The sequence below is a fragment of the Rana temporaria genome, chromosome 12 (genome assembly GCF_905171775.1).
Source record: "Rana temporaria chromosome 12, aRanTem1.1, whole genome shotgun sequence".
Lineage (NCBI taxonomy): Eukaryota > Metazoa > Chordata > Amphibia > Anura > Ranidae > Rana > Rana temporaria.
Window position 1 is genome coordinate 357,603 of NC_053500.1, and position 21,687 is coordinate 379,289.

The following is a 21,687-nucleotide window of genomic DNA, read 5'->3' on the forward strand; positions in this document are numbered from 1 at the left end:
CTGTGTACACCCCTCCCCCTCCCCTGTACACCCCTCCCCCTCCCCTGTACACCCCTCCCCCCCCCTGTGTACACCCCTCCCCCCCCCCTGTGTACACCCCTCCCCCCCCCTGTGTACACTCCTCCCCCCCCCTGTGTACACCCCTCCCCCCCCCCTGTACACCCCTCCCCCTCCCCTGTGTACACCCCTCCCCCTCCCCTGTGTACACCCCTCCCTCCCCCCTGTGTACACCCCTCCCCCTCCCCTGTACACCCCTCCCCCTCCCCTGTGTACACCCCTCCCCCTCCCCTGTGTACACCCCTCCCTCCCCCCTGTGTACACCCCTCCCCCCCCCCTGTACACCCCTCCCCCCCCCCTGTACACCCCTCCCCCCCCCTGTGTACACCCCTCCCCCTCCCCTGTGTACACCCCTCCCCCTCCCCTGTACACCCCTCCCCCTCCCCTGTGTACACCCCTCCCCCTCCCCTGTGTACACCCCTCCCTCCCCCCTGTGTACACCCCTCCCCCTCCCCTGTACACCCCTCCCCCTCCCCTGTACACCCCTCCCCCCCCCTGTGTACACCCCTCCCCCTCCCCTGTACCCCCCTCCCCCTCCCCTGTGTACACCCCTCCCCCTCCCCTGTGTACACCCCTCCCCCCCCCCTGTGTACACCCCTCCCCCTCCCCTGTACACCCCTCCCCCTCCCCTGTGTACACCCCTCCCCCTCCCCTGTGTACACCCCTCCCTCCCCCCTGTGTACACCCCCCCCCCTCCCCTGTACACCCCTCCCCCCCCCCTGTACACCCCCCCCCCCCCCTGTGTACACCCCTCCCCCTCCCCTGTGTACACCCCTCCCCTCCCCTGTACACCCCTCCCCCTCCCCTGTGTACACCCCTCCCCCTCCCTGTGTACACCCCTCCCCCCCCCCTGTGTACACCCCTCCCCCTCCCCTGTGTACACCCCTCCCCCTCCCCTGTACACCCCTCCCCCCCCCTGTGTACCCCCCTCCCCCCCCTGTACACCCCTCCCCCCCCCCTGTGTACACCCCTCCCCCCCCCTGTGTACACCCCTCCCCCTCCCCTGTACACCCCTCCCCCCCCTGTGTACACCCCTCCCCCCCCTGTACACCCCTCCCCCCCCCCCTGTGTACACCCCTCCCTCCCCCCTGTGTACACCCCTCCCCCGTGTACACCCCCCCCCCTCCCCTGTGTACACCCCTCCCCCTCCCCTGTGTACACCCCTCCCCCTCCCCTGTACACCCCTCCCCCCCCCTGTGTACACCCCTCCCCCCCCCTGTACACCCCTCCCCCCCTGTGTACACCCCTCCCCCCCCCTGTGTACACCCCTCCCCCTCCCCTGTGTACACCCCTCCCCCTCCCCTGTGTACACCCCTCCCCCTCCCCTGTACACCCCTCCCCCTCCCCTGTGTACACCCCTCCCCCTCCCCTGTGTACACCCCTCCCCTGTGTACACCCCTCCCCCTCCCCTGTGTACACCCCTCCCCCTCCCCTGTGTACACCCCTCCCCCCCCTGTACACCCCTCCCCCCCGTGTACACCCCTCCCCCTCCCCTGTGTACACCCCTCCCCCCCCTGTGTACACCCCTCCCCCTCCCCTGTGTACACCCCTCCCCCTCCCCTGTGTACACCCCTCCCCCGTGTACACCCCTCCCCCTCCCCTGTGTACACCCCTCCCCTGTGTACACCCCTCCCCCCCCTGTGTACACCCCTCCCCCTCCCCTGTGTACACCCCTCCCCCTCCCCTGTGTACACCCCTCCCCCTCCCCTGTGTACACCCCTCCCCCCCCCCTGTGTACACCCCTCCCCCTCCCCTGTGTACACCCCTCCCCCTCCCCTGTGTACACCCCCCCCCCCCCTGTACACCCCTCCCCCTCCCCTGTGTACACCCCTCCCCCTCCCCTGTGTACACCCCTCCCCTGTGTACACCCCTCCCCCTCCCCTGTGTACACCCCTCCCCCACCCCTGTACACCCCTCCCCTGTGTACACCCCTCCCCCCCCTGTACACCCCTCCCCCCCGTGTACACCCCTCCCCCTCCCCTGTGTACACCCCTCCCCCCCTGTGTACACCCCTCCCCCTCCCCTGTGTACACCCCTCCCCCTCCCCTGTGTACCCCCCTCCCCCGTGTACACCCCTCCCCCTCCCCTGTGTACACCCCTCCCCTGTGTACACCCCTCCCCCCCCTGTGTACACCCCTCCCCCCCCCCTGTGTACACCCCTCCCCCTCCCCTGTGTACACCCCTCCCCCTCCCCTGTGTACACCCCTCCCCCTCCCCTGTGTACACCCCTCCCCCCCCCCTGTGTACACCCCTCCCCCTCCCCTGTGTACACCCCCCCCCCCCCCTGTACACCCCTCCCCCTCCCCTGTGTACACCCCTCCCCCCCCCTGTACACCCCTCCCCCCCCCCTGTACACTCACTACACAACATTGTAGATACAAAGTGTAATTCCTTCAGTGTTGTCACATGAAAAGATACAAGAAATGAATGAATAATATATTTACAAAAATGTGAGGGGTGTACTTACTTTTGTGAGATAATGTGTGTGTATATATATATCCACCTTAAATGCTTTTGTAAATGTTTGATTGCCTTCTATTCGGTATAATAACGTGTTTTGTTTTTATTGTTGCAGATTATATAGAGAAGCGTGGATGATTTCCACAGATAAAAATGGGTAAGCCACAGAGAATATTTTATTTTTATTCCTATAATTTGGGGAACGCTGTGTGTGGATGTTTTAAATTCAACCAAAAAAAGAAACGCATTTACATTACCAGAACTATAGAAGTGTAGTGATAATGTGTTGTGGATGCTCGGGGGGAAAGGACATAATGGAAGCGTCTCGCAGAATCTCCGGCGCGGGTTTCTTCTCCTGTAGATCCTCTTCAGGTGTAAAAAGGAGACAATTCACATCTACAAGGAATTTGGTGTTTCTGTAGAACTCAGAGAATCCTGCAGTCACTTACACAAAGCACCCAGTAATACACGCTGCTTGCACCCCTTTCACACTCCCCCCGAAGCCCGCCTGCTCAGTGGAGAATGTGTCCGCTGATCCCAGATGAAGAGGCGGATGGTTGGACCCCTTTCACACTCCATGCCCCCCCCCCCGCCTGCTCAGTGGGGAATGTGTCCGCTGATCCCAGATGAAGAGGCGGGTGGTTGGACCCCTTTCACACTCCATGCCCCCCCCCCGCCTGCTCAGTGGGGAATGTGTCCGCTGATCCCAGATGAAGAGGCGGGTGGTTGGACCCTTTTCACACTCCATGCCCCCCCCCCCCGCCTGCTCAGTGGGGAATGTGTCCGCTGATCCCAGATGAAGAGGCGGATGGTTGGACCCCTTTCACACTCCCCCCGAAGCCCGCCTGCTCAGTGGAGAATGTGTCCGCTGATCCCAGATGAAGAGGCGGATGGTTGGACCCCTTTCACACTCCCCCCAGATGAAGAGGCGGATGGTTGGACCCCTTTCACACTCCATGCCCCCCCCCCCGCCTGCTCAGTGGGGAATGTGTCCGCTGATCCCAGATGAAGAGGCGGATGGTTGGACCCCTTTCACACTCCATGCCCCCCCCCCGCCTGCTCAGTGGGGAATGTGTCCGCTGATCCCAGATGAAGAGGCGGGTGGTTGGACCCTTTTCACACTCCATGCCCCCCCCCCCGCCTGCTCAGTGGGGAATGTGTCCGCTGATCCCAGATGAAGAGGCGGATGGTTGGACCCCTTTCACACTCCATGCCCCCCCCCCCCGCCTGCTCAGTGGGGAATGTGTCCGCTGATCCCAGATGAAGAGGCGGATGGTTGGACCCCTTTCACACTCCCCCCGAAGCCCGCCTGCTCAGTGGAGAATGTGTCCGCTGATCCCAGATGAAGAGGCGGATGGTTGGACCCCTTTCACACTCCATGCCCCCCCCCCGCCTGCTCAGTGGGGAATGTGTCCGCTGATCCCAGATGAAGAGGCGGATGGTTGGACCCCTTTCACACTCCCCCCAGATGAAGAGGCGGATGGTTGGACCCCTTTCACACTCCCCCCAGATGAAGAGGCGGGTGGTTGGACCCCTTTCACACTCCCCCCAGATGAAGAGGCGGGTGGTTGGACCCCTTTCACACTCCCCCCAGATGAAGAGGCGGATGGTTGGACCCCTTTCACACTCCCCCCAGATGAAGAGGCGGGTGGTTGGACCCCTTTCACACTCCCCCCAGATGAAGAGGCGGGTGGTTGGACCCCTTTCACACTCCCCCCAGATGAAGAGGCGGATGGTTGGACCCCTTTCACACTCCCCCCAGATGAAGAGGCGGGTGGTTGGACCCCTTTCACACTCCCCCCAGATGAAGAGGCGGGTGGTTGGACCCCTTTCACACTCCCCCCAGATGAAGAGGCGGGTGGTTGGACCCCTTTCACACTCCCCCCAGATGAAGAGGCGGATGGTTGGACCCCTTTCACACTCCCCCCAGATGAAGAGGCTGGTGGTTGGACCCCTTTCACACTCCCCCCAGATGAAGAGGCGGGTGGTTGGACCCCTTTCACACTCCCCCCAGATGAAGAGGCTGGTGGTTGGACCCCTTTCACACTCCCCCCAGATGAAGAGGCTGGTGGTTGGACCCCTTTCACACTCCCCCCAGATGAAGAGGCGGATGGTTGGACCCCTTTCACACTCCCCCCAGATGAAGAGGCGGGTGGTTGGACCCCTTTCACACTCCCCCCAGATGAAGAGGCTGGTGGTTGGACCCCTTTCACACTCCCCCCAGATGAAGAGGCGGATGGTTGGACCCCTTTCACACTCCCCCCGAAGCCTGCCTGCTCAGTGGGGAATGTGTCCGCTGATCCCAGATGAAGAGGCGGGTGGTTGGACCCCTTTCACACTCCCCCCAGATGAGTTCAGTAAATGGACCGCCTGTCTGTATCACCCGATTGGTCATCCCATTCAATAAACAGATGGGGAATGGATCCCGTTTGTGTTTTTTAGCAGATAGGATCAGATGCCAACGGACACGTCTCTCTTGACACCCGCAGCTCCATAGAGGGCAATAGATGGATGGTCCGATTGGGGCCACCAATGAGAAAGGGGCCTTACCCGTCCAGCAGGTTGTCCTATCAGAGGTGAGCAGATGTTTATTCCCTCTGCAGAAAGAAGAAAGGATTTCATTGAGTGTAAATTTACAGACACGTTCCTCCGATCCGCTGTGATGTCAGTGGCCCGTTCAGCCGCGTCTAACCACTTGAGATCCGCGCTGTGGACGTCTTTTGTGTATAGCGCGGGTCTGAAGTGGCAAGTGGACATCTTTGGACGTCATTTAAAGTGCATTACCCGCGCGCGCCTCTGGGGGGGTAAACACTGTGCCCGGCGCATCGCTGGGAAGCCAATGTGAGTACCTGACGGCCGCGATGTCCGCCGGGTACACGCGATCGTCGGTGACACAGCAGGACGTGGAGCTCTGTGTGTAACGATGGGGTGTAAACACAGAGCTCCACGTCCTGTCAGGGAGAGAGGAGACCGATCTGTGTCCCTTGTACATAGGGACACAGATCTGTCACCTCCCCCAGTCACCCCCCACCCCACACAGTTAGAACACACCCAGGCTACACATTTAACCCCTTCCTCACCCCCTAGTGTTAACCCCTTCAATGCCAGTCACATGTATACAGTAATCAGTGCATTTTTATAGCACTGATCGCTGTATAAATGTGACTGGTGCCAAAAATGTGTCAAAAGTGTCCGATACGTCCGCCGCAATATCGCAGTCCCAATAAAAATCGCAGATCGCCGCCATTACTAGTAAAAAAAAAAATAATAAAAAAAAAAATCATAATTCTGTCTCCTATTTTGTAGGCGCTATAACTTTTGCGCAAACCAGTCGCTTATTGCGATTTTTTTTTTTTTATACAAAAATACGTTGAAAAATACGTTTTGGCCTTAACTGAGAAAAAAATATGTTTTTAAAACTATTTATTATAGCAACAAGTAAAAAAAAAAATATATATATTTTAAATTGTCGCTCTTTTTTTGTTTATAGCGCAAAAAATAAAAACCGCCGAGGTGATCAAATACCACCAAAAGAAATCTCTATTTGTGGGGAAAAAGGACGCCAATTTTGTTTGGGAGCCACGTCGCACGACTGCGCAAATGTCAGTTAAATCGATGCAGTGCCGAATCACAACAAAAAAAAAATGATTGAAGCGCAATATTTGTATTATTACATTGTTCTATAAAATAGTTCAACTCACCATAATGCAGAATCCGTGGGAGCCCCAAGTGTGTCACTTGCCACGTCACCTGCCACACAATGCGGATTGTCACCTGCCACACATTGCGGATTGTCACCTGCCACACATTGCGGATTGTCACTTGCCACGTCACCTGCCACACATTGCGGATTGTCACTTGCCACGTCACCTGCCACACATTGCGGATTGTCACCTGCCACACATTGCGGATTGTCACTTGCCACGTCACCTGCCACACATTGCGGATTGTCACTTGCCACACATTGCGGATTGTCACCTGCCACGTCACCTGCCACACATTGCGGATTGTCACCTGCCACACATTGCGGATTGTCACCTGCCACACATTGCGGATTGTCACCTGCCACACATTGCGGATTGTCACTTGCCACACATTGCGGATTGTCACCTGCCACACATTGCAGATTGTCACCTGCCACGTCACCTGCCACACATTGCGGATTGTCACCTGCCACACATTGCGGATTGTCACCTGCCACACATTGCGGATTGTCACCTGCCACACATTGCGGATTGTCACTTGCCACGTCACCTGCCACACATTGCGGATTGTCACTTGCCACGTCACCTGCCACACATTGCGGATTGTCACTTGCCACGTCACCTGCCACACATTGCGGATTGTCACTTGCCACGTCACCTGCCACACATTGCGGATTGTCACTTGCCACGTCACCTGCCACACATTGCGGATTGTCACTTGCCACACATTGCGGATTGTCACTTGCCACGTCACCTGCCACACATTGCGGATTGTCACCTGCCACACATTGCGGATTGTCACCTGCCACGTCACCTGCCACACATTGCGGATTGTCACTTGCCACGTCACCTGCCACACATTGCGGATTGTCACTTGCCACACATTGCGGATTGTCACCTGCCACACATTGCAGATTGTCACCTGCCACGTCACCTGCCACACATTGCGGATTGTCACTTGCCACGTCACCTGCCACACATTGCGGATTGTCACCTGCCACGTCACCTGCCACACATTGCGGATTGTCACTTGCCACGTCACCTGCCACACATTGCGGATTGTCACTTGCCACACATTGCGGATTGTCACCTGCCACGTCACCTGCCACACATTGCGGATTGTCACCTGCCACACATTGCGGATTGTCACCTGCCACACATTGCGGATTGTCACCTGCCACACATTGCGGATTGTCACTTGCCACACATTGCGGATTGTCACCTGCCACACATTGCAGATTGTCACCTGCCACGTCACCTGCCACACATTGCGGATTGTCACCTGCCACACATTGCGGATTGTCACCTGCCACACATTGCGGATTGTCACCTGCCACACATTGCGGATTGTCACTTGCCACGTCACCTGCCACACATTGCGGATTGTCACTTGCCACGTCACCTGCCACACATTGCGGATTGTCACTTGCCACGTCACCTGCCACACATTGCGGATTGTCACTTGCCACGTCACCTGCCACACATTGCGGATTGTCACTTGCCACGTCACCTGCCACACATTGCGGATTGTCACTTGCCACACATTGCGGATTGTCACTTGCCACGTCACCTGCCACACATTGCGGATTGTCACCTGCCACACATTGCGGATTGTCACCTGCCACGTCACCTGCCACACATTGCGGATTGTCACTTGCCACGTCACCTGCCACACATTGCGGATTGTCACTTGCCACACATTGCGGATTGTCACCTGCCACACATTGCAGATTGTCACCTGCCACGTCACCTGCCACACATTGCGGATTGTCACTTGCCACGTCACCTGCCACACATTGCGGATTGTCACCTGCCACGTCACCTGCCACACATTGCGGATTGTCACTTGCCACGTCACCTGCCACACATTGCGGATTGTCACCTGCCACACATTGCGGATTGTCACCTGCCACACATTGCGGATTGTCACTTGCCACGTCACCTGCCACACATTGCGGATTGTCACTTGCCACGTCACCTGCCACACATTGCGGATTGTCACTTGCCACGTCACCTGCCACACATTGCGGATTGTCACTTGCCACACATTGCGGATTGTCACCTGCCACACATTGCGGATTGTCACTTGCCACGTCACCTGCCACACATTGCGGATTGTCACTTGCCACGTCACCTGCCACACATTGCGGATTGTCACTTGCCACACATTGCGGATTGTCACCTGCCACACATTGCAGATTGTCACTTGCCACGTCACCTGCCACACATTGCGGATTGTCACCTGCCACACATTGCGGATTGTCACCTGCCACGTCACCTGCCACACATTGCGGATTGTCACTTGCCACGTCACCTGCCACACATTGCGGATTGTCACCTGCCACACATTGCGGATTGTCACCTGCCACACATAGCGGATTGTCACCTGCCACACATTGCGGATTGTCACCTGCCACACATTGCGGATTGTCACCTGCCACACATTGCGGATTGTCACCTGCCACACATTGCAGATTGTCACCTGCCACGTCACCTGCCACACATTGCGGATTGTCACTTGCCACGTCACCTGCCACACATTGCGGATTGTCACCTGCCACACATTGCGGATTGTCACCTGCCACACATAGCGGATTGTCACCTGCCACACATTGCGGATTGTCACCTGCCACACATTGCGGATTGTCACTTGCCACGTCACCTACCACACATTGCGGATTGTCACTTGCCACACATTGCGGATTGTCACCTGCCACACATTGCGGATTGTCACCTGCCACACATTGCGGATTGTCACCTGCCACACATTGCGGATTGTCACCTGCCACACATTGCGGATTGTCACCTGCCACGTCACCTGCCACACATTGCGGATTGTCACCTGCCACACATTGCGGATTGTCACCTGCCACACATTGCGGATTGTCACTTGCCACACATTGCAGATTGTCACTTGCCACGTCACCTACCACACATTGCGGATTGTCACTTGCCACACATTGCGGATTGTCACCTGCCACACATTGCGGATTGTCACTTGTCACACATTGCGGATTGTCACCTGCCACACATTGCGGATTGTCACCTGCCACACATTGCGGATTGTCACTTGCCACACATTGCGGATTGTCACCTGCCACACATTGCGGATTGTCACTTGCCACACATTGCGGATTGTCACCTGCCACACATTGCGGATTGTCACCTGCCACACATTGCGGATTGTCACCTGCCACACATTGCGGATTGTCACCTGCCACGTCACCTGCCACACATTGCGGATTGTCACCTGCCACACATTGCGGATTGTCACCTGCCACACATTGCGGATTGTCACCTGCCACACATTGCGGATTGTCACCTGCCACACATTGCAGATTGTCACTTGCCACACATTGCGGATTGTCACCTGCCACACATTGCAGATTGTCACCTGCCACGTCACCTGCCACACATTGCGGATTGTCACCTGCCACACATTGCGGATTGTCACCTGCCACACATTGCGGATTGTCACCTGCCACACATTGCGGATTGTCACCTGCCACACATTGCGGATTGTCACCTGCCACACATTGCAGATTGTCACCTGCCACGTCACCTGCCACACATTGCGGATTGTCACTTGCCACGTCACCTGCCACACATTGCGGATTGTCACTTGCCACGTCACCTGCCACACATTGCGGATTGTCACTTGCCACACATTGCGGATTGTCACCTGCCACACATTGCGGATTGTCACCTGCCACACATTGCAGATTGTCACTTGCCACGTCACCTGCCACACATTGCAGATTGTCACCTGCCACGTCACCTGCCACACATTGCGGATTGTCACCTGCCACACATTGCGGATTGTCACCTGCCACACATTGCGGATTGTCACCTGCCACGTCACCTGCCACACATTGCGGATTGTCACTTGCCACGTCACCTGCCACACATTGCGGATTGTCACTTGCCACGTCACCTGCCACACATTGCGGATTGTCACTTGCCACACATTGCGGATTGTCACCTGCCACACATTGCGGATTGTCACCTGCCACACATTGCAGATTGTCACTTGCCACACATTGCGGATTGTCACCTGCCACACATTGCAGATTGTCACTTGCCACGTCACCTGCCACCAGATGCGGATTGTCACCTGCCACACATTGCGGATTGTCACCTGCCACACATTGCGGATTGTCACCTGCCACACATTGCGGATTGTCACCTGCCACACATAGCGGATTGTCACCTGCCACACATTGCGGATTGTCACCTGCCACACATTGCAGATTGTCACTTGCCACACATTGCGGATTGTCACCTGCCACACATTGCAGATTGTCACTTGCCACGTCACCTGCCACCAGATGCGGATTGTCACCTGCCACACATTGCGGATTGTCACCTGCCACACATTGCGGATTGTCACTTGCCACACATTGCGGATTGTCACCTGCCACACATTGCAGATTGTCACTTGCCACACATTGCGGATTGTCACCTGCCACACATTGCGGATTGTCACCTGCCACACATTGCGGATTGTCACCTGCCACACATTGCGGATTGTCACCTGCCACACATTGCGGATTGTCACCTGCCACACATTGCGGATTGTCACCTGCCACACATTGCGGATTGTCACCTGCCACGTCACCTGCCACACATTGCGGATTGTCACTTGCCACATCGCCTGCCACACAATCCGCAATGTGTGGCAGGTGACGTGGCAAGTGACAATCCGCAATGTGTGGCAGGTGACGTGGCAAGTGACACACTTGGGGCTCCCACGGATTCTGCATTATGGTGAGTTGAACTATTTTATAGAACAATGTAATAATACAAATAATGCACTTCAATCATTTTTTTTTTTTGTTATTCGGCACTGCATCGATTTAACTGACAATTGCGCGGTCGTGTGACGTTGTACCTAAACAAAATTTACGTAATTTTTTCTACACAAATAGAGCTTTCTTTTGGTGGTATTTGATCACTTGTGCGTTTTTTTTTTTTTTGTGCTATAAACAAAAATAGCGACAATTTTGAGGGGGGAGGGGAGTAAGGACACGGGGAGGGTGAACTTAAACTGTATCGCTATGCTGTGGTTCATGTAGGCTTTGCGTGCGGGGAGGGTTGGGGGGCCTCCATGTCCAATTTGCTTGGGGGGCCCCCAAATTCCTTCAAACGGCCCTGCCACTGACAGGTATGCTTGCTGTCATCCGGGAAGAAGTTTACTGGGAGGATTCTCTGTCCTTAAGTCCTCTATTGAAATTGGCCCGTGGGGGGGCCCTAGAGACAGGTCTGTGTGGGAGGCCTGTTCCTCCCAGTACTATTCAGAGTGACACTCCGGCTGCCAGGCCTATTATAGGGGTCTGTCCGGGGGCACTCCGAGCAGAGTGGCGACGTGTATACATTCGGTTTAATGCAGAGCAGTGCTCAGTTCTATATCCAGGCCTGATACCGCATGCTTCTATTTCCTCCTTCATCGACCTTCCCAATGTATGTTGATGTTGGCCGTGTTTGGCCCTGGGCAATAAAGCATTGAAAACTCTTTATTGGATGTCTGGACCTCCCCTCACTGCTGCTATTCTAAGTCCTCGTACACACGGCCGAGGAACTCGACGTGCCAAACACATCGAGTTCCTCGGCCAGTTCAGCCCTGAAGCCGCCGAGGAGCTCGGCGGGCCGAGAGCTCCCATAGAACAACGAGAAAATAGAGAACATGTTCTCTATTTTCTCGACGAGTTCCTCGGCGGCTCCATCGGGCCGAAAGTGTACACACGACAGAGTTTCTCGGCAGAATCCGGCTCTGACCAAGTTTCTCGCCGAATTCTGCCGAGAAACTCTGTCGTGTGTACGAGGCCTCACAGTTACACCCTTAGACACCGCCAAGGTAACTTAGTAGGCCGGTCCAAAATAATTTAGCTGCTCCTCCGGGGGTAGCGCTACAGAAGTAGAATATGATATAATATAGTAGCATACAGTACCAATGTTCAGAGTTCTCAATGATTGTATTTTTTATTTAAGGTGACAAACCTCTGAAATGTTGGACGGAGAACGATGTCAGCAACTGGTTGTCTTCAATTGGATTAAAACGGAAACATATCACTAAACTTCATGAAGAAGAGGCCACAGGAGCAGTGCTAAGAATCCTCAATGAAGGTGATCTAGAAAAAATGGGAATGAAATATTTTCAAATACAACTTTTACTCAGAGAAAGAGATAAACTTTTCGAAAAAGAGATCCAAAGAAAATCACCAAAGGGGGAGGACAAACCTCATCCAGAACCTGGGAGAAGCTCCATCAATCCCCCAGACATAAGTCCATCATCTGCCAAACACAAGACAGAGGAGGAAGATCAGAGAAATAGTAACACCCTACAAGAAAAACTTAGAGATACCCAGTCCAAGCCCACAGAAATGGATAGCAATTTAATAACAAAATCTGTCCAAGTAGACAAATTCCCTCAGAAGATAACCATCAATGTTTCTGAGGACCACCAAGATACAACGAGCCCAGAAGATAAAAACCAAATTGTGGCAAAAGATTCTGAAAGGTTCAAGGGTTCAAAGGAGAACGCCAGACCAACAGCTTTTACACAGAGCATTTTCCGACCCTTCGATAATCGTGATACAAACTTCAAATCTGTGAAGAACCAGGTACTTCCCCCTGAGACGAGCATCGCCGATCTGATCACTCCTTGTCACGAGTACAAATCATTTTCTATTGCCGCAGACTTGGATAGGCCAAGACTTTTAGCAAAACTACGATATGAGACCTTTCGATTTGCTGCCGCCTGTCTGAACATGAGAACCAATGGAACCATACACTTTGGAATCATGGACAGTGTGGAAGACAAAGGCTTCACACATGGACAGATCGTTGGTATTCCAATTAGAAATAAAGACTGGTATGCAGATTTATTGAATGATTTGGATAAGAGTTTTCCCGAAGCCAGTGAACATACAGCTGCAGCGATGTGTATTCGCTGCCCTCAATTTATTGAGGTTGTTGATGTGGGGTCGGAAGAGGAAAGGTTTGTGGTGGAAGTAGATATTGAGTCTCTATCCGTCACTGTAGAGGGGAAAATGTTTCAAGTAAGATTGCCAAAGTTTGATGAGCATAAGAATAAGACTTTTTATGAAAAGAAAACTATATATGAGAGGGCGGGGACAAAATCTCAGCCAGTTAAAATAGAGGAGGACTATAATGCATTTATGCTGAGGCTAAAAGAAGCCGATAAGAGGAGAAAGGAAGCTGAGGAGGCCAATGTTCCTGAAGCACGCAGATATGAAAATCTAGGTAGGAAAGTATCTGTCCTGCTAACAAATGGTAAGCAGTACTTCGATGACACACTGCAATATGTACTCATCACAAACCGGTGTGAGAAAAACCAACTACAACACTTAAACTTTTTGAAATACTTGAAAATGTTGTGTGTTTTTGATTTTGATGCAGAGTCTGACATCAGTGGGCTACACTCCAAGTGTAAAGATTACCATCAGACGAATATATACTCCTTAAAGAGCTATGCCAGTGAGTACGGGAAGAACCTGGATGACATTATTAATAATCTGGGGCTCTTCAAGCACACAAGCTGGATATTTTGTAATGGACGGAAGAGTTTCCTTGGGGAAGATTTACCATGTGATGAGCAATCTTGGATCAAAAACAAAATGAAGCACTTTAAGAAAGCCGTTTCTTTAATCTGTGATAATATTGAGAAAGGATCCTTCATCGTGCTCTTCATGCTGTTGTCCCCTGTGGAAAAGCCAATTGTTAAAGCCTTGATGGAATTTTATGAGGAATTGAGCGGGATGGAATACATCACTTGTATCACAGAGTGTGAAGAATATTACACACAATGGGCTGGCTTGGCACAAGTGATATGTAACAGAACAGAACTTGACCAAAGAAGTGTTGTTGGCATGAAGCTCAGCCATGTTGACGCTACAGTTCAAGACATGATTCCAGAAAAAAACTTCAACAGAACGTTACCCGTCTCTACAAAAGGAGTTTGTGTTCTTACAACACCTAAAGAAGAAAAAATGAACTCCCTAAACATCTTGTGTGTAAATGAGTGTGAAAACACCAACCTTAAGGCCATAGACCCCAAGACACTTGAAAGTGATTTCTATCGAGGAGGAAAAATTAGCTGGAAACATTTGTGGCTTGCTGAGCAGACGAAATGTGGGGCATTCATTGAGCGCCATGCCTGTCAGGAAGTTGAGGGCATGCTGAACGGCATCTTAAATAAAGACACCGTGAAACTTCCTGTAGCACGGATCAACATTTTTCACCAGCCAGGCAGTGGGGGGAGCACAGTGGCCAGGCAGATCCTCTGGAAAAACAAAAAGAACTTACGGTGTGCCATAGTGAACTCAAGATACCAAACTACAAAGGTGTGTGAACATGCGGTGGAGCTCAGAGAGTATGAAGAAAGGGACACTGAAAATTGTTTGCCAGTTCTCCTTCTTCTGGAAGACTGTACCGAAGAGTACATTGATGAATTAAAACACAGTTTACGAGAAGTCATGGTTCATAAAAAAGTGAGACGTGCAAAGACTTGCTTTATCCTCTTGACCTGTAAACGTTCAAATGCACCAGAAAAGTCTTGTTCAGCCTCACCCATCGACACAGTCGCCATCACCCACAAGCTCAGAGATAACGAGAAGCTGCTGTTCAAAGACAAAGCTGAAGAACTCAATGAAACATTTCCTTCTCAGGACCTGATCATTACTTTAATGAGTCAAGAGTTCAATAAGAAGTACCTGGAAGACTTTGTGAAGAATGTGATGGAAGATCTAGACCACTCTTCTCCAGTAACTCGTCTGATCAGATACGCAGCATTACTAAATCATTATGTTAAAAATTCTTATATCTCCCTTTCCCACTGTGAAGTCCTTCTGGGAATTCAGTCTTATGTTACTCAAGACTACAGACTGAGCCAAAATCATGATCTCAACAGCTTAAGTGAACAAGCACTGATCATGGAGCTAAGGGATGAATCAACATTCATTTCTGCCATTCGTATTTTACATCCTCTAATCGCAGAGGAAATTATAAATCAATATTCCACCCGTTCATACCCTCAGAGTAAGATTGCCCTGGAACTACTCAACGAATCTGCTGCTCTCAACCACAGATTTGCACAGCAGGAATTTATAAAATTTATAAAAGACTTGTTTTTCCGGCGACACAAGAAAAGTCGTGGTGACAATGTAGACAGTTTCTTTTCCCCACTAATAGAACACGTATGTAATGTGGAAAGAGACACTGAGAAGGCCATTGAACTTCTACAGGTTGCCTTTGAGCAATTTGATAAAGATGCACATTTTGCACAACAACTTGCCAGACTCCATTATAAAAATTCTAAATTTGAAGAAGCACAGAAATGGGTGGGAACCGCCAAAGCAAAGCTGCCGGATGATTCATATATATTGGACACTGAAGGACGCCTCTACAAGGAATGGTTTACCGCAAACCACGACAAGTATAAGGAGAACCCAAGCTCAGTAGATGAAATCAGCCTGATTGAGCTTGGCCTTAAGTCAATGGAGAGCTTCAGAGAGGCACAGAGAGCTGCAAATAATGACAAAGATACAATCAATAACTCTGGATATATGGGGGAAGTAGATATTGGATGCAACCTGCTAGAGCTGCTACTAACATTATTTGAAAACATAAAGAAAGACAAGGCAGAATTGGTGGAATATCTTTTCAATGAAAAATACATTCCAGAAGAGATAAAGGACTCTTGGGCAAAGCTACACGATCGTTTAAAAAGTTTGTACCAAAATATGTATAAAGCTCTAGAGTGGATTTCAGAAGACGTCGGCTGCTTTCAGGGGGATAAAATTGATGTCTGGGAGACAACCAAGAAGGATGATTTTGTCGGGAATTGGTTAGTTAAGCAGACAAAAATATTTGCCGATTGTTTTAGATCTGTAGGCCGGGCAGGCTATTCTGCATCAGCTGAAGAAAATCCATTTGCCAGGAAGATGGCAATTTATAGCCTAGGGGGCAGCAGTGTGGCAACCATTCTGTCATTGTTATCCAATTCAAACGTTGAACAATCAGTTTCAGATTTGGAGAAGATCATCAACTGCTACCCTAGAGACATATCTGAAGACAGACTGGATGATGGTGACCTCATTAGCCTCATAATGTGCCATATTGCTCTGGGAAGTGTCCAGCCGGACTCTAGAAAACTTTTGGAATTCAAGAAATTGCTGGAGATAAGCCAACGGTTTCTGAATGAGCGAAAAACATTTCCTGCAAGTGCCTACTTTCTTATTTTCATGCTTTACTGGCCAGATGAAAGATTTCTAACCTCACAATATGCAAACAAGGGCAATGTTCTGAACTCTGCAATGGAAAAAGCTAAACGGCTGCACCAGAAAAGAATTAAGGACGTCCCCGTCCGTAAGAAAAGAACAAACGTGCTCTTCTTCCTCGGGAAGGGCATCGGCCTCCAGAAGTTAATTTTCAGAAGTGCTATAGAAAGGCTTCTAAACCATCCATTAAATGAACGCACCTTCCGATTTCACAGCGACCCAAACGATAGAAAACTAATTCAGGACAAGCTAAAGAAAGTCGATGGATGGACAGAAAATGGAAGAGTCTACACAAAGGGCCCTTTCGGAAAAGGGAAGATCGAGGTCTTACCTCTAAACTATTCATCAGTTCCTCATGGGGAGGAAAATGTGACTTTCTACCTGGGGTTCACCTACATTGGATACGTAACTTACGGGATTGAAGTCAAAGAACATTAAAGTGGATCTGAACCCAAGAAGAGAAATTTCATATTGCACCTTACCTGCCCTTAGATGTGATGGCTGCATTTGTTTTCTTTTTTTTTTTCCATTTGGTGATACTGTCAGTAACACACTTCTTGTCCTAGGGTGACAACGCCTACTCACTGTACTGTATCAGTGGAGGAGGCAGCAATGTCACCCAAGGACTGAACTACAGAACACCTACCCCATGCCTACTTTTTGCCAGAACATGGAGGGAGGTGTTCTGTAGTCCACACAGAGAACTAGGAACAAGGTGATACCAGTCAGAGCACAGCAAGTTATACGTTCACAAGATTTCTGACAGGATTGAATTGGTATTTGATGCTCTTATTGAACATGGCAAGTGTGGCAAACCTAGCCACTTCTGGAACGCTGGACGTTACATGTCATAGGGTTGTCTGTATTATATGCTATGTATTCTGCTGGGTCTTATGTGGGCATAGTAAGTTGTATGCTGGCAGCCGTATACCACTAGCATTCAAGTACTTCGTTTTATGTTGCCCAATCGGTGTTCGGCAGTTTTAAACCGAACTCCCACAACACATAACCCCAGACCCCAGCTATCAACCGACTCGTGCAGCAATGCCTGATGGGAGAATTATCCAAAATGTTAAGTTCCCCATGTGGTCCTCACTGTATTACCCCTGCTAAATCTGTTTGGCTGTTGGAAACCCCTTGCATGGGGAATTATATAAATATGGAAGCCTGTGAATAAAAAGTCAGTTGACTCCCAGAGCTGTGTTTCGTCCGGTTACTGGGGGGGATTTGGGACATTGCCTTACTTTTCAGCGCTGACTGTGGATTCACCCTGGTTACCAGCGGAGATCGTGGATTTTAATATTGTACTCCGCTACATCCAATAGAGGAGCACCGCGAGTGTGTGTCCACAAGGGGGCAGCAGAGTGTCAGAGATAACAGAATTATTGAGTTTGAAAAAGGATCCCCCCCCACCCTTCAATATATATACCAGTCCAGGGAAGGGGTGTATCAATATACACCACGGGGAGGAGGGGCTTCTTATTTATACTTATTAGAAATATACCACCCTGGGGGAGGGGCTTCTTATATATACTACCCTGGGGGGCTTCTTATATTTATTAGGGATATACCACCCTGGGGAGGGGCTTCTTATATTTATTAGGAATATACCACCCTGGGGGAGGGGCTTCTTATATACATATTAGGAATATACCACCCTGGGGGAGGGGCTTCTTATATTTATTAGGAATATACCACCCTGGGGGAGGGGCTTCTTATATACATATTAGGAATATAGGAAAGGCTGCACCAGACCATGGAAATAAATCAGCCAGCGGTGGGATTTGGACCCCAGACCAATGCGGGGGTTGGGTCGTGTAAGAAGTCGGTGAGCCACAAGCAGGTTGGTGATCTCCCGGCCGGGTCTCTATCTTTGGTACGGAGGGTTCCCTGTGTCCTCCTGAAATAGGAGAAGGAAGGGGGAGGTAGGTGAGCAGAGGTGAGTAGCTCAGTGGATAAGGACGGTGATCAGGGCGGTGACGACCCGAGTTCGAATCCCGGAGCGGATTGGACGGACATGAATGGCTCAGAGAAGGAGAATGTGATGAAGGGCCCATACAACCAAAGCTGAGGCCCCTGAGTGATCAGGGCGGAAGTCCCTCAGGGGAGGAGCTTTGTGACTGGAGGCCCGGCAATGACCTCAGAGGTTCAGGATCAAATCTTCGCTACTTCTTGGAATTTTTACTCTTTCATGACTTTTATTCTTGAAATAGTAGAACCAACACACAAGTCACTGAGCAGAGGCGAGTAGCTCAGTGGATAAGAGCAGCAACCTGGGCGCCATGGACGTGAGTTCAAACCCCATAGTCCCCAGGTCACGTCTCTGAGTGGATTGGGTGGAAGGAATCACTGACAGAGGCGGCATTGACTCGAGTTCATATCTCTGAGTGAGTTGGGCGGATGAGAATCACTCAGTGATGGAAGGACCGTAGACCCGCATTCATATCCTGCAGACCCCCCATTCATATCCTGCAGACCCCCCCATGCTCAAATCCCTGAGGGAAAGCTTGGAGGCCATGGACAACCCACCAGTCTGCTCCAGTCCCAGGTCCCCACCGGCCTGTAACATGTGTGGCATCGCCTTAGGTTGTGGACATCACGCTTCTTCCGTCCATGGTCTGTGACATCACTGCAACATATATAAAAAGAATGGGCTGTCTTACCGGGGCAGCCCATTACAAACTCTTATACCTAGCAAAAATTTCCAATTTTGTCTTCTAACCATTCCCCCAATATATAGGGGGCCCCTCAGGTACAGTACCTGAGCCCCCTACTGGTGGGATATAGAAGAGGGCTGGAAACATTCCCCACTACCCTCCTCCACCAACAGGGGGAACTCAGGCACTGCACAGCCCCTGGAACTCTCCAACCTCCACCAGAGGGATTTGAACCCACAGCCTTCATCACAGCAGTCTGAGTCCTTACTCTCTGAGCCATCACCTGCACTCAGACACCAAGGTGTTTGTTTCTCATAGTTCAGGTATTAATCTGCTGAAAATAAATAAAGAGACACCGAGCCTTGAACCTGCAACTCCAAAATTTCTGTGGGGTCACTGGCTGACTACCAACCCTCAGAGCCACCTACCTGGCTGGAGGAGAAGTCTGATTCAGATAATCATCAACCACTCAGCACAATATGAAGGAAATAATGAGCTGCCAGCCCCGGGATTCCATCTCACGTCGCCAGAACATAGGCGACCCAACTACCTGAGCCGTGAGGATCTGCCCTCCAATGTTCTCATCCTTCTATTTCCTATACATCGGGTACTAGCCGAAATACCAAAAACATTCTAAGTCCCGTCATCCAGAATAGAGAGAGAATATTCTATGTTGTCATTGGATTCAGGTGTCCCAATCCCCTCCATGGTCACAGGTGTATAACATCAGCACCTCGGCATGCAGACGAATTCTACAAACATTTGTAGAAGAACGGGTCGCTCTCTGGAGCTCAGTGAATACGAGCGTGGTACCGGGATTGGTGGCCACCTGTGCAATAAATCCATCTGTGAAATTCTCTTGTTACTAAATTTTCCACGGTCACCCATTATTATAACAAAGTGGAAGGACTTTACTGGTAGGATATAGTAGAGGGCTGGAAACATTCCACACTACCCTCCTCCACCACCAGGGGGCTCAGGCACTGCACAGCCCCTGGAACTCACCAACCTCCACCAGAGGGATTTGAACCCACAGCCTTCATCACACCAGTCTGAGTCCTTACTCTCTGAGCCATCACCTGCACTCAGACACCAAGGTGTTCCTTCTCATAGTTCAGGTATTAATCTGCTGCAAATAAATAAAGAGACACCGAGCCTTGAACCTGCGACTCCAAAATCTCTGTGGGGTCACTGGCTGACTACCAACCCTCAGAGCCACCTACCTGGCTGGAGGAGAAGTCTGGTTCAGATAATCATCAATCACTCAGCACAATACAAAGGAGATAATGAGCTGCCGGCCCCGGGATTCCATCTCACGTCTCCAGAACTTTCCACAGAATATAGGCGACCCAACTACCTGAGCCGTGAGGATCTGCCCTCCAATGTTCTCATCCTTCTATTTCCTATACATCGGGTACAAGCCGAAATACCAAAAATATTCCAAGTCCCACCATCCGGAATAGAGGAGAATATTCTATGTTGTCATTGGATTCAGGTGTCCCAATCCCCTCCATGGTCACAGGTGTATAACATCAGCACCTCGGCATGCAGACGAATTCTACAAACATTTGGGTCGCTCTCTGGAGCTCAGTGAATACGAGCGTGGTACCGGGATTGGTGGTCACCTGGGCAATAAATCCATCTGTGAAATGTTCTTGTTACTAAATTTTCCACGGTCACCTATTATTATAACAAAGTGGAAGGACTTTACTGCCAGGACCTGGGGGTGGGCTTGAAACATTCCCCACTACCCTCCTCCACCAACAGGGGATCAGGCACTGCACAGCCCCTAGAACTCTCCAACCTCCACCAGAGGGATTTGAACCCACAGCCTTCATCACAGCAGTCTGAGTCCTTACTCTCTGAGCCATCACCTGCACTCAGACACCAAGGTGTTCCTTCTCATAGTTCAGGTATTACTCTGCTGCAAATAAATAAAGAGACACCGAGCCTTGAACCTGTGACTCCAAAACCTCTGGGGGGGTCACTGGCTACCAACCCTCAGAGCCACCTACCTGGCTGGAGGAGACATCTGATTCAGATGGGTCTCAGTGTCATCACCCCCATTGTACAATACAAAGGAGATAATGAGCTGCCGGCCCCGGGATTCCATCTCACGTCTCCAGAACTTTCCACAGAACATAGGCGACCCAACTACCTGAGCCATGAGGATCTCCCCTCCAATGTTCTCATCCTTCTATTTCCTATACATCGGGTATGAGCCGAAATACCAAAAATATTCCAAGTCCCGTCATCCGGAATAGAGGAGAATATTCTATGTTGTCATTGGAGGTTCATTCAGGTGTCCCAATCCCCTCCATGGTCTCAGGTGTATAACATCAGCACCTCGGCATGCAGACGAATTCTTCAAACATTTGGGTCGCTCTCTGGAGCTCAGTGAATACGAGCGTGGTACCGGGATTGGTGGTCACCTGGGCAATAAATCCATCTGTGAAATTCTCTTGTTACTAAATTTTCCACGGTCACCTGTTATTATAACAAAGTGGAAGG

At 51.3% G+C, this 21,687-nt stretch overlaps 1 protein-coding gene across 1 annotated transcript; it reads left to right on the forward strand.

The window, feature by feature from the left end:
* The first annotated feature begins 2,612 nt into the window (after window positions 1-2,612).
* LOC120918992 (sterile alpha motif domain-containing protein 9-like) lies at window positions 2,613-17,382 on the forward strand. The gene is made up of 2 exons (XM_040330923.1): window positions 2,613-2,674; window positions 12,210-17,382. Exons 1-2 carry the CDS (start codon window positions 2,671-2,673, stop codon window positions 16,955-16,957), a joined length of 4,752 nt encoding a protein of 1,583 aa, XP_040186857.1. The 5' UTR covers window positions 2,613-2,670; the 3' UTR covers window positions 16,958-17,382.
* Window positions 17,383-21,687: the final 4,305 nt, after the last annotated feature.